General features: G+C 37.2%; 1 protein-coding gene across 1 annotated transcript in view; it reads left to right on the top strand.

The window, feature by feature from the left end:
- The window catches only part of LOC107744565 (disks large homolog 3), a 78,383-nt gene that overhangs the window by 28,496 nt on the left and 35,250 nt on the right, over positions 1–14,637 (top strand). Inside the window, exons 3-8 of the mRNA XM_016558281.1 lie at positions 6,981–7,034; positions 7,440–7,490; positions 8,914–9,038; positions 9,900–10,069; positions 10,351–10,487; positions 12,412–12,556. Of these exons, the coding sequence (XP_016413767.1) occupies positions 6,981–7,034; positions 7,440–7,490; positions 8,914–9,038; positions 9,900–10,069; positions 10,351–10,487; positions 12,412–12,556 (682 nt within the window). The remainder of the gene's footprint in view (positions 1–6,980; positions 7,035–7,439; positions 7,491–8,913; positions 9,039–9,899; positions 10,070–10,350; positions 10,488–12,411; positions 12,557–14,637) is intronic.

Genomic DNA, 14,637 nt, shown 5'->3' with positions numbered 1-14,637 from the left:
ATTGAATTGCAGCGTGGCTTATACAACCCACTGAGGCTTAACAAGAGAGGATCTAAGAGTAGCTACGCCTCTGTCTTAGTTTCCTCTCTACATATTCAGCATAAAATCTCTGCTTTTGCTTTAGAACATCAACTAAAGGTCTCCGTGATTTTGCCAAGTAAGACATGTTCCTGGATCAACATCTTTTGATGATCCTGGATCAACATTATTGTCCAAAAATATAGACTTAACCCAATCCCAATCCCTACCCCTAAACCTAACCCTACCCATAATTTATTCCTAAAATCGGTGGGAAATAAAAGCTGATTAACAAGGGTGTAGAAGCACCTAACCCTGATAGTAAGCCTAAAACAGATATTTCCTGAAAAGTTATATCTCAATTCTGATTGGCTGATTGGAATGTTGTTCCAGGATCAACAAGGATGTTGATCCAGGAACATGTTGTATTTGGTGAAATCACGCTCACCTCAGCTAAACCCAAACCTGTAAGCTGTATTCAATTTAGATATAGGAAAAGTTGTACTTGTTTGAATTTAGCATTGTTTTATTCTTTCCAGTCTGTAAATCTATTAGAACAGACATGTGGCCTATTTGTGGGTTCCAACCCACCAGTTGTGAAAATTTCAGATCTAGACCCTCCTAGGTGTGCTATAGATTTTAGCTAGAGATGCACCGATTGCAATTTTTTTGGCCGATTCCGATTTCCGATTTTTTGTTAGTGTGATCTGCCGATACCGATTTTTGACGATTCCGATTTTCTTTCTAAGAACTATAATTGACAGCATATACAAACAAAAATCTACTTTTCTTCAACGCAAAGTTTTATTTTCATAAAAAAACACAAGTAAAAAGTCAGTAATAAAATAAGAACAAATAAAAAAAATTGCACTGGATGTGTTTTTTTACATTTGATTACTTTAATTTCTGTAGTCTTCATTGTAAAAATTAAATACAGATTAATGCTTACCATTAAAGTTATAAAACGTATTCAGTCAAGAGCAGAAAATAATTTTCTTTGTCTTTGGTTCTTTGATTAACATGACAGACAGCAGCATAAATATTGGACTGCGGTCCCTGGCCGATTGATCGGTGCATCTCTAATTTTAGCTCATGAAGTATGAGTTATTCACACTCCAAATGAATTGCTTGCTCCCCTGGTATACCTTGTCTCTATATCAAGCAGGGATCATCTGAGGATACAGTATCTGACAGAGCTGCCTTCATGATGGGATCAAGTGAGCAAAGGCTGTTGGATTTCAGACTAATGTTATATATGCTACTTTTTTGATATATGGTAAAGGATGCATATAGTTGGAGAGGTGGCATTGCAACTGTTTTTATTTATTTTCAATAACCAGCACAAAAGTACCAAAGTTTGCACGTACACACACACACAAACACACACACATCCCTTGCGCTGTGCTGAAATTCCTTCACCTAATTTGGTGACAGGCCCTTTAAAAATTGCTTGTAAATATTTCATTATGCACTATTATCACCAATCTTGGGTTGAATCTTTTTGTCACCTTGTTTTCTTTCAATTAGCACAGTTTCAGCACAGTGGTCGCATTGATCTGAGCTTATGCACTTACATTTTCGAGTGAAAAAAGCATTATTTGTTGATAATTTTGTCAGCATAAACTCAGATTAATGAGGCCTATGACCAGTCGGTTCCAAAAAGGAATATTAAAGCAAGTTGACAAAAAGACTAAATCCAATATTTGGCAGTAAGAATAATAATAATAATAACAATAATTTAATATTATAATAATTATAATGTTATAAATAATAATAATATTATTATTATTATTGTTGTATGTGCAAGCTTCATGCAACTTTGATTTTTATTGAATATCTAGGTAGGAGTGTAATATAAAAATCTTGAAAAGTTAGTGTATTAACATTTGTATTATTATTATTTAAAAAAAAAAAAACATTATTTAAAATGTCTATTATTATTTACATAAAAATGTGTGTGAATGAGGTCAGACAATTTTCAAAATAAACCAATGAAGTACTGAAAAAAACATGTTTTTTCTAGAATTATCCTGTGCCGTGTGCTCTTTATGAAACAAGAGCTCTCCTTTATGTAAAGGGTTATGTTTAGAAAGGAAATTGATATGGTTCAAAATGTCAAGCATGTGCTGATATGGAGCACAGTCACACCCAAAAACTGTCTGGCACTGAATGCTGCAATTGTTGAGGCTTGAGAAATGGTGTGATTGATAGCCGGTACCTACGCCGTGCGATTCGAACAGAACCGAATGGGACTGACTGGGTGGGCATGTTAATCCCACTCTAGTTTGTGGCTAGAATGGACCACTGTCGTGGCGTCATCACCAGCGTACGTCCTGAGAGAGATGAACGAGGGAGGGCAGACTCTGCCCGCACCTTCTAGTCAATGCAGAGGCCAGAGTAGTCGTTGCCATAGGAACACATTGATTATTTAACAATTTGGATGAAGCGCTTGCCCCGGTGCTTGCCTTGATTCAGTGCGAGCCTTTGTTGGATTGTGGCCCCAAGGGTCTCTGGCCAAGTCCAATTAGGAAAGCCTGACAGGGGCAATTGCGCAGGGAGCTAATGCAAATTCACTCCTCTAATGAGCAAACTGAAGCTACAGCAACAGTTACAATAAATGAGCTGCCTATCCAGAGTATTGACTCGAGATACAGAGACATGTTTATTCATTGATTTTCCTAGGTTGCAACAGATGGAGACAGATCTGGCAGTTGAGCCATCAGTGGACACACATGGAGATATTACAATTTGACAGCAGTTCTGTAGATGTTACAGAGGTTTGTTAAGAGAAAGACAAGAAACCAGTGTGAGAAAACCAAGGACAGAGTTTGTATAAGTAGATGATGAAAGTCAAATTGAGTTTACAGTATTGGATGTTCAGAAACTTAGTGTGTAAGTTTGTGTGTGTGTGTTGCAGCTGGAGATAACGGTGCAGTGACAGCTGGCTGTTAAAAAACAGCCTTTAATGATTAGACTTTGAATTAAAAGGAAATTAAGGGATTTATTGTAATCTAATCCAGATTTGTCTAATCCCTCTCGTACCCTTTAGTTTTTCCCTTCTGCCACATCTGGACACCCTCCAGCCTTGTTAGTAAATGATAATTCTGTCATCATTTACTAACTCTCATGTTGTTCCAAACCTGTATGAGTTCCTTTCTTCTGTGGAACACAAAAAAAAAAATAGATATTTGGAAGTAAGATGTTTTGGTTACCACACTGACTTGCATTGTATGGACATATATTGAATCAGTATATACTGTATATATATATGTATATAGTGTGTGTGTGTGTATATGGCTGCAATATAACAAAGAGTGAAAAATTTAAGGGGGTCTGAATACTTTCCGTACCCACTGTATATATTCAAAATATCTTCTATATTTTAAAAAATATCTTCTTCAGAAGAAAGAAATTCATACAGTTTTGAAACCATATGAGGGTGAAGAGTATTGAGTGATTTTTGAGTGATTGAGTATTGATTTTTCTTTTTAGGATGAACCTGCCCCTTTAATATGTAAAGGGGACCTTTTAAGTGGAACGTTTTGGCTAAATATGAAATATTTATTCATACATCTAATGAGGTTTGCAACCCATTTTATTTCTGTAATTGGACATATTTCAGAGTGAAACAAGATATTAATGAGAGAAATTTAGGACAGGACAGGATTTTAACCACCTGTAATTTGTGTTTTATACTGGAAGGGAGCCAGATGTTGGGGGGTGGGGTTTAAAAAGTACATTTATATAAAAAAAATAATAATGAAGATCAATTTTTACATGTGGAATAACATGCACTGATGAATTATGCACAAAATGTGCATTAGCAAAGAAAACATCTGATTCCATGTCAACTTTAGCCATAATTTGACAGAAAGAAGCAATAAGTAAGCTATCCATGTTTAATGTTTGTAATTCTTGTATTCTTAAAGGGATAGTTCATGAAATGAAAATCATTTACTCTCCCTCAAGTCATCCCAAACCTGTATGAGTTTTTTTTCTGCTGTGGACATAAAAGAAGATATTTTGAAAAATGTTTCAGTGATTTTTATGTTTTGAACATTAATTGAATGCACAAAATAATTGAAACATTTATCAAAATGTGTCCTGAACACCATATAGGTTAGGAACAACATGAGGGTGAGTAAATGATGACAGAACTTTCTTTTTGAACTTTGAGGTGAATGTTAGCTGTATGATTAGCTGTGGCTAGTCTCAGCCAGCTGTGGCACCACTTGCTCACCTGCCCCTGTCACAGCGATTTGGCTGGCTCAGCTGAGCCTTCAGACCCGGTCTGCACAGAGCATAAAGAGACTGTCACTACCGCTGCTCCATCATGCTTCTCATAGATGTGCTTTTTTAAAAACAGAATAACCCTTGTATGTACACAGCACCGGGCTGCATGTTGCTTTTGAACATCGCACTGCATAACAATGGACAGCAGCAGTTGTGTAGGGTGAAAAAAAGTTTAGAGGCTCGAAAAAAAAAAAAATCTGTATGACTTTACCCCAGAAAGCCCAGGGCTGGTGACGCCCCTGTGTGACTCCACCACCTCACCTCTCCGTCATCCCTTTGCTTTTTAATCTGGGATAGAGAGTTATGAGCAGTGATGGTATACGCCTCTCTTCAGGACATGGACACTTCAGGTCACGTATCGCTGTCACATAGCTCAGTGATACCGCTGCACATTCATCCACCGGCTCCTCCAAAGACAGCAGCAGCATCCCGGATTACTGCGTCTGAGATTATCATCCTCCTTTATCTCGTTTGCTTGTGTTGTAGGATAGAAACATAGAGATTACTGCCCATATCCCCTAGACCATGACAATGGCTTTTTTTCTGATGGGTTTAAGGGGCCGATAGCGTAGGAGGTCTGTTGTGTTGTTAATACCGCAACACATTTCATGCTTAATTAGTATCTGGAGAGTTAATGGTACTGAATGGCAGGCTGTATATTCACCTGTTTCCTTGCATCGCTTTCTCTGTGCTGGAATATCTCCATGGATGAGAGAAGAGGAGGGCACTGATTTTAAAACGGTTCGGCCTTGTCTGTGGAGCCTCTGTGCTCAAACGTGCCAATTTGCGGCGGCATATAAGTATAATTTATTGTCCAAGATGTTCTTACGTGGTGTACAGAGCATTGTGCAGACATTTTGCACTTATGCTTTGCTCTTTTGCATCTATACAAGGGGGCGTATACAATTCACTTGTCACAGAGGCCTATTCACAAACATATCAAAATGACTGAAAACGCAGTGCTGAAGATAAAGTTAGTTGCTTTTATTATTGTCATTTTGCTCCCAGTTTATGCTTACGATTACGATTTGCACCTAGGCTGATGCACTCAGGTGTTAGTGCACTGTTTTTCACAGTTGTGTCTATTTTTGTCAAAGGGTTCTCATGTCTGTTTTTGAAACTGTTGAGCCAATTAGCAATAGCAAATAGTGAGAAACCTGGACTTATATACGGTGTAGTGTGAGGCAGACTTTAAGTGAGTTGATGATGATAGGAAAGATGTTTATAGTGTGAACTTGCTGTTTTATTAGCCCACATACCTTCATCTGAGATTTTAAGAATGGACAACTACTAACACCACTCTAATATTTAGCTGTCTGATCACAGTGTACAGTTCCGTTGAAAATTTTGGGTCTGTTTTTTTTTTTTGGAATAAAACTGATGGAAGATGACAGCAAAGATTTATAATGTTTATCATGTTGTTTTTGAATTTTCTGTTGGTCAGAGAATACTGAAATAAAATGTATGACAATTTCCATAAAAATATTTAGCAGCGCAGCTGTTTTCAACATTGATAATAATAATAAGTGTTTATTGAGCATCAAATTATCATATTAGAATGATTTCTGAAGAATCATGTGAGACTGAAGAATGGAGTAATCATGCTAAAAATTCAGCTTTGACTTCATAGGAATTTTATAATTGTATTAAAAATATGTTTTTAAATTGTAATAATATCATATAACATGTTTTATTACTGTTTTTACTGTATTTTTGATCATATAAATGCATAAGCTTATTTATGATTGAACCAAGCAAGAAAATTATTTGCCAATTTGGTAAAAAAAAAAAAACTTACTTCAAGATATATTCTCTAATCTTACAATATTTTGTTTCTTGAGTGAATTTATTTTATTTAAAAGATGTTTAAATATTTTTACTGGAAAACAATGTGTGTGGCTTGATTACAAGGGGTCTATGGGATTTAGTATGAATTGGAGTGATAATCTAGTGCTTCACTCCTTAAGTACTAAAGGGGGTGGAGAGGTAGTGACCATCTCCTCTCTACTAGTCACCCGGCGGCCCTGTCAGCATCACCTCACCACAGATCAATCAGATCACTTTTTTTCTGTTTTACTTCAATTTGGTACTCAAGAAATATTATTATAATCAATACTGAAACCAGTTAATATTTTAATATTTATAATTATATTATAATTATAATACTTAATATTTTGTGGAAACAGTAATATTTTTTTTAGGATTCTTTAATAAATAGAAAGTTCTAAAGAATAGCATTTATATGAAGTAGAAATCTCTTGTAACATTATAAATGCCTTTACTGTCACTTTCAATCAATTTAATGCATCCTTTCTTAATAAAAGTTTAAAAAAGTGTAATCATAGCCGTGCTGATATTTATGCGATATTGCTTAAACATGAAAAATTTAACTAGCCGGAGGGCAATAACATACATAATATTGTCTCTCCTCGGCTCAACTGCAGTTCTCTTTCAATGGCAGACCACAGGCCGTCTGTAATCTTCACACCTCCAGTCCTGTCCTCACTCTTCCCCCTGAAGCGTCACATCATGGTGATGATGTACCATGCTCTGTTGAGACCCACTGTTCCCATGGCATGCATTTACTGTCTCCTCATGACAGCGTGTGTGTGTGTGTGTGAGCCACCAGCCTCACACACTGAGGTAATGTGCATCTCTTCATCTCACAGGCAAACCCTCCCCCCATCATTGTGAACGCAGACTCACTGGATGCAGGCCCTTATGTAAGTATCTGCTTCATGCTCTCAGCACCTCCAGTAGCGCCTGCCTGCCTGACTGCCTGCCACGTGGAATTATCACCCTCAACCCAGCCAAACCTTTCCCAATGTACATGAGATAATAACAATAAAAATATGCACAGATTAAATGACAGCAGATGTGGACTGTAGCTTTAATGCCGAGTGCAATTATTATTTAACCGTTATAATGAGTTGTCTTTGACTGTTTATCTACCCTATGCCTTGTACGTGATTCATACCACTCATTTTTATTGCGTTTTATTGAGTTTATAGCATTTCTGCTTTTACATAATTAATTATAGATGTGACCTTCTTGTGTATCATTTGTTGGCATTACATCATGTCTAATGACTGTTTATTAGTCTGTTATTTTTCTTTTGTCTATTGCAGGTGAATGGGAGTGATGGCATGTATAAATATGAAGAAATCATTTTGGAAAGGGTAAATATCATTCAGCTATTTTAGGGTCTTGTAAAATTTGCCAATATTCTCCTCCAAACATTGATACCTATGGGGACCTGAACACTAGATGGCAGTAAATGTTGAGCTAATGCCTGAAATCGAACTTTAAGCAATGTCATTTAGTAAATTTTCAAAACACTAGTCTCGTCACAAAACATTAGGGTTGGAAATGATATTAAAAATAATTTGGTTTAATCTCCAAAATCATCTTTCAGTATTGTTAATCTAAACATCAGTTAAATTAGTATTAAAGATTGGTGCTGCTGAATGAAAAATGTTACAGTATTGTAATGATCACTCATCACAACTAAACTGACATAAAATCAATAGATAATACCTAATGAAAATATATAGATATACCAATTATAATTCTTTGTAGATTAACTATTAAAATCAGTATGATTAAATCATAGTTGGATTAAATGATAGTCAAATGTATTGAAATGAATGAAAACATATGCAAATGAAACGAAAGACATGTAGACGTGTCACATAGTTACTTTGTGACTTTGTGATTTTGTTTCTTGTATTAAGTCAGTTGAGGATAATAATTTAAAAAACTGCATTTTGACAATATTTTTGGACTACTAAAGAGTAGGCTACTGAAAATGCACCACTTGTCAGATACCAGATACTTGTACCATGCAGTTCATCGTGTACAGGTGCTGTTCTTATCGAAATGTTCTTAAGAAGAATTATCATATGAACTAGCATGGTTTTAACATTGCAAGGTCTATTCATACTTGAAGTTTGTTCAATGCAAATGAATCTAAATCCGTCTGCATAGGCCATTCATTAAACAGCAGTGGATGTTGGATTTGGGTGCATCTCTGAGCTTTCAGCATAATTGCAGGGCTGTTCTCTAAGTGCCATTTCTGCACGCTGAAGCCTAAATAAACTATGTTAAGATCTCACACGTTAAAAGGTCCGTGGGTGTGTTCGCTTCTTTAGTGGGAGCTCTCGCAGTGGCTCTGGAGCAGGAAAGGCACACTGGGATGTCTTAGCTCCACTCTGTACTAATTTGCTGTGACCGTTGCTCATTAATTATAGAAAATAATAAAGTGAAGTCTTTTATCAGCTGTCTGCTTTAGGGCCTGTCTTTTGAGATGTGACTGTCAGACAGACCAGCCTGTCTCAGCTCAGGAATGTAAACAGCAGTGTAAGAAGTGATGAAGTACGGAGGGAGGAAATAGGCGGAAACGGATATGATTTTTGGATTCTTGAAATGTGCACCACAAATTCCTATATTTAGCAGCAGAAAACTGTCCATGCCTAGAAAGTGTTTACAAAGTATTGAGAGCCAGGTGCCTTCCGAAAAGCAGATGCAAACTTTTTCCAAGATCTTTATGAAAACTCTGCATTTCCTCATCTATAATAATCTACTCATGTATGTCGTCAATAGGGCAACTCTGGCCTCGGGTTCAGTATTGCTGGAGGTGTGGATAATCCACACATTCCTGATGATCCAGGAATCTTCATAACCAAGATTATCCCAGGTGGTGCTGCCGCCATGGATGGGAGACTAGGGTGAGTGATACTTTTCTCAGGATCTAATATTTCTTTGTGCAACTCTAGCTTTTTTCCAAAACCTACTGAGCAGTATTTTAAAGCATCATAGGCGGTCTCCCCACTTAATGGCTGTTTCAAAAGTTAGACATCTTAATTATCCTGCCTAGTTTGACCAAATTATAAAGGCTGCATCGCATGTAATCTTTGGTGGCAGAGGCAATGATGGCAGACACGGCAAGAGAAAACTCAATAGTGAAATATCTATAAAAAGTTATTTGTAATTAAAAATTTACTATTTTCCTAACCATTTTTATCCTATTAGAGTATCAGCTTAGCAGCTAACTAACAATGTCAGCTTGACAACATGCTAATGCCAAACTGTTGAAATTGAAGTTGAGTTCCCAGCTCTATTAGTTGCATATGGAGTTGCTGTCAATTTTACAGTTGCTTGGAGAAGTTTTAAAGTGCCGCTATTATGCCAATTTAAGGTTCCTAATATTGTTTTGGGAGTCTCCTAGATAGATATACATGCATGCAAGGTCAAAAAACATTTTGGTTTTCTCAAAATATCACCTCATTTTCCAACGATTCTCAAACGATTCTTTCAAAGCAGTTCTAAGATTCAGTCTCTCTAAACCCCTCCTTTCTGTAAGCCTACTCAGCTCTGATTATTATGCGTGGGGAAATTTACCATGACATAAAATTTTGCCAATGTGACTGCAACTTATGTTGAGCGATCCATATTGATCACTTATGAGGTTCAAAGACAGTTGGCAGTTAGGATGCTGTCGTAGAAGGAAGCTGGAAGGCAGCTCACTAGGTTTTTGTGTATGTATCCATTACATTGCTTTATTATATTGCTTTATCCTTGTGTCTCAGGGTAAATGACTGTGTTCTGCGGGTGAATGATGTGGACGTGTCAGAGGTTGTGCACAGCAACGCAGTAGAGGCTTTGAAGGAGGCCGGCCCAGTGGTCAGGTTGCTGGTACGCAGAAGACAGGCTCCTCCTGAGACCATTTTGGAGGTCAACCTACTCAAAGGGCCTAAAGGTAAGAAGAGCTAAATGTGTATACCAGCACATTTGAGACAGATGCTATTATGTGCGGTATCCCTATTAAAGCAGTTCTGAATTACGAATTGACCCCTTTTACTTCTTAATGTGCGTCATGCATCTGAGCACATTTTTCATAATATTGATGTAGTCATATTACATATGAAATATGCAACTTTAAGAAAATAAATTGGGTTATGAGTGCCATTTCGTGTTGACTTCAACCTCGTAAGATCTGATTTCCTGGTTAAAAATTTAACTCCATTCCGTTCACTCAAGGTCTCGGCTTCAGTATTGCTGGCGGTATAGGCAACCAGCACATCCCGGGCGACAACAGTATCTACATCACAAAGATCATCGAAGGTGGGGCGGCACAGAAAGATGGACGTCTGCAGACAGGCGATCGCCTACTGGCTGTAAGATTTCACCTGCACACATGCATCTGTGTACTTCACTATATGTAGAGCCACACATTGCATATCTTTGCAAGAGTTTTTTTTCAGTGAATTACTTTATGCTTCAATGAACGCAGACACTGTTGTAGGCTACTATGCCGTATTATAGACGATATATCTCATGTGTGAAGCTTTATGGGCCACAGTGTGATTGATGTGAAGCTGAGTGCAAACTCAAACAAGGACACAGCTGTGATAAATAGAAACACTTGCATGGCACACAAGTGCCAGGGACCGAGCAGTCTTTGACATGGTCATAAATGCCATAATTAAAAGGCTACGCATCAATCATGGCTGCTGTAACTGCAGACATGTAAAGTGTGCCATTACTTCCCTTTCTTTTCTTGGAAATTATGGTTTGAATTCAGTCGGGGACTTTGATTTTCTGAACAGAATGCCTAGAGTTGGTCAAATTTTAATTATGTCTCTGTGTAGTCCATCAACAAACTAGAACAGATGCTGCATCAGATAACACTATTTATCCATTGATTTTATTGGGGATGGTGCATTGCAAGAACGTAGGATCTGAAAGTGATGCTCTGTCATGTGCAGGGTTGGGCAAAATTCAAAATTTAAGTATTATCTTCCTATTACATTTACATTTACATTTAGTCATTTAGCAGACGCTTTTATCCAAAGCGACTTACAAATGAGGACAATGGAAGCAATCAAAATCTACAAAAGAGCAATGATATACAAGTGCTATAACAAGTCTCATGTGTTTTTAGTCGATTCTTGAAGATGGCTAAGGACTCGGAGATGGCTAAGATGACTGCTCGGACTGAGTTGGGCAGGTCATTCCAAACAGTTAAAACATTTAATTTAGAAGTCTGTGAAAGTGATTTTGTGCCTCTTTGGGATGGCACAATAAAACTTGCAGAATGCAAGCTTCTAGCTTCTATTAACTAATGAGTTGGAATTTGCGATGAATTTAGCTACTTTAGCAATAGCTTCTTAGATGTTCAGTTTGCATCATGTTGTTTTGTTTTAAAGACTTTTGGATAAATTAACTAGGGTAAAAAAAAAAGTTTCTCCACTAAGCTAACTTGCTACTTTACTAAATAGAATAAATAAATATTTAAATATATATCAGTAAAATATTTTTGGCTGATGCTTTTAATACTTAAAATTTCTAGATGTGCAAATATTGATTATTAATATCTTAAATATTATACCCCATTTTTTATTTAATTTAACTCATTTTTAAAATAAGGAATACCTTATAACTCTCTAAAAATATAATGTTGTTATGTGCTTTTATGTATTTTGCTATTTATTTATTAATTTGTAAGTAATTATTTTATTGATATAATTTTTTTAATTTAATTTTAGAATTTAAATATGTATTTATTGTTGTCTCCTGCAGTGTATGTTAGTTAATATGCCTGTTAGTTAATATATAATATATAATTAATAATAATAATAGTTTTTATTAATAATAAATAGTTATATATATATATACAACTCTTCTCTGGTCGTACAACTAAAGGTCGTACAACCAATCTGTTTTCCTCTATTGACCTCCAATGTGAGTTTCACAGAGGCGGGTTTGGTTGCGAGTCCAATTCAGACCTGTCACTTTCCACATCCTCAAAACAAATCAGACACACGTTTACCCATCAAACACTCAGCTTTCTGTAGTGTGTAGGTGCCCCTACAAAGGAAAAAGCACTACGCCTTTCCAGCTTCCCCTCCCTCTCGTCCTTCCTTTTGTGACCGGACGGCTGAGAGCCGGAGAATGGAGCGTCGTCGCCGAGTGTGGGGCCATCCGGCCTCCGCTCCAGTCGCTTCCTTCCCACAACTTCAAATGTGCTGTCATGAACATTCTGAGTCACGCTTCAGAGACCAGCCGATGTAACATGCGTGTGTGTGTCTGCCTTCGCAGGTGAATAACATTATACTTCAGGATGTGCGTCATGAGGAGGCTGTGGCCGCCCTGAAGAACACTTCAGACATGGTCTATCTGAAAGTGGCCAAGCCGGGACCAGTACATCTCAACGACATGTACGCCCCACCAGACTACTCTAGCAGTACGTACCTTCTTTTGCTGATCTCCATCCACCCAATGCCCATACAAGCTTAAAATCTGTCCATTTTAAAGCTCTAGCACATGACTATTTTTACTGCATTGATAAACGTGAAAGGGACTTGGTGGTTGTGTCAATTCAAATATAACCTGCATCCCTATCTGCTTTTATCTTTAACCCTGTAATGAAAGCGAGTGGTGCAGTGCCTGTGAGTGCTGTGGAGTTTTGTAACAGTACTGTGGTGTAGCAGTGGGCGCTGTTTTCAGACACCCACACACACTGCACTGCTGCTCCCATCACAGCACCAATCCCTCCCTCCCACTGAGAAATGAGGCTTTCACACAATCCACCTGCACAAATGCACACAGCGGCCAAAATTAACTTTTTGCTACACCTGCCAATGGTGGCTGAATATCTCTTATTGGCTATGAAACTGTATTTTAATTAAAATATTTTATATATTTTATTTATTTTGGTCAGTTGAAAAGATAAGATAAGCCAGTCTCTTAATGAAAGTCTCTAAATGAAAGTACACCTATGGTATTGTTCCTCATACAGTATTTTTGAAAGTTTAATCCAGGAATATTGTACATACAGTAAATTGCCCTCCAAAACGCAAAGTGGAATTATGGCCAATATCAGCATGAATCCTTTTCAGACATAAATGCATTAAAGTAACCTGAAATTATAATTGAAAGCAAGCAATAATGATTTTGTCTTTTGATTAGATAATAAAGGACATGCACTATCGTTCAAAAGGGTTTTTTAATGAATACTTTTATTCAGCAAGGACACATTAAATTGATCAAAAGTGACAGTAAAAACATTTACTGTATACTGTTGCAAAAGATTTCTATTTCAAAAAATGCTGCTATTTCGATCAACGAATCCTGAAAAAATGGTTCACGGTTACCTCAAAAATATTAAGCAGCACAACTGTTTTCAACAATGATAATAAGAATTGTTTTTTGAGAATCAAATCAGCATATTAGAGTGATTTCTGAAGGATCATGTGACACTGAAGCCATTACAGGAATAAATTACATTTTAACTATAATTTTAAAACAGGAAACAGAAAAGTATAGAATTAAATAATATTTCACAGTATTATGTTTTTTGATCAAATAAGGTTTCTATATTTTGTATTGGTTTTGTATAGGTTTCTGTATTAAAGGGGTCATATGATGTTGCTAAAAAGAACATTATTTTGTGTATTTGGTATACTGAAATGTGTTTATGTGGTTTAAAGTTCAAAAAACACATTATTTTCCACATACTGTACATTATTGTTTCTCCTCTATGCCCCGCCTTTCTGAAATGCGTCGATTTTTACAAAGCTCATCGGTCTGAAAAGCGAAGTGTGCTCTGATTGGCCAGCTATCCAGTGCGTTGTGATTGGCCGAATACCTCAAGCGTGTAACGGAAATGTTACGCCCCTTACCATACTGTGATGCCCTGTCCGGCCAGAGCAATGAGACAAAAATATTAAAACCAATTATAGACGAGGCATTTGTTGCATCCAGTGGGGACATAATTACGGATTATAATGACTTCTACTGTCTTTTTACGCATTGCATTGCGCCGCGTAAATATAAAACCATGTCTGCATTTGTGATCGGAGAAATTACAAACAACAAGCGCTACTCTACACTGCTCAAAACTCGCGTTTGAATCGTCAGTGGCAAATTCTTTAAATATAAAAAACTTACTTACAGTCTTTGAGTCAGAACAGCTGGCATTGTAGTCTACTCTTCCAGGATCAGGAAACAGTCCTCCATAAAATGCCACACACACAAATTAATATTTGGGTTGAACTGTTCTGGAACAGTGTTGTAAATACAACTTAACCACTGATTTCTAGTCGTGTCCACTTTTGGTAGACCAAACAAAGTAGTTTCGCTTTCACAACGAAACACACGGCTGGCTAGAGTGAGCGGAGGCCGGCTTGAATGAGCGGAGGCGGGCGGTCTTGAGAATGGCGCGGCTGGCGGATTCGACAAAGGAGTGGCCGGCAGACTTGCGGCAACCACATGTGACGACCCCGGGCTGGACTCCGCTTCGTCCACGGTGAAAGTTGATGTATT

The sequence above is a fragment of the Sinocyclocheilus rhinocerous genome, unplaced genomic scaffold (assembly GCF_001515625.1).
Source record: "Sinocyclocheilus rhinocerous isolate Xijiao unplaced genomic scaffold, SAMN03320098_v1.1 scaffold557, whole genome shotgun sequence".
NCBI classification, from domain to species: domain Eukaryota; kingdom Metazoa; phylum Chordata; class Actinopteri; order Cypriniformes; family Cyprinidae; genus Sinocyclocheilus; species Sinocyclocheilus rhinocerous.
The sequence above is the reverse complement of the archived record's forward strand: the minus strand, read 5'-3'. Positions and strand labels throughout refer to the sequence as shown.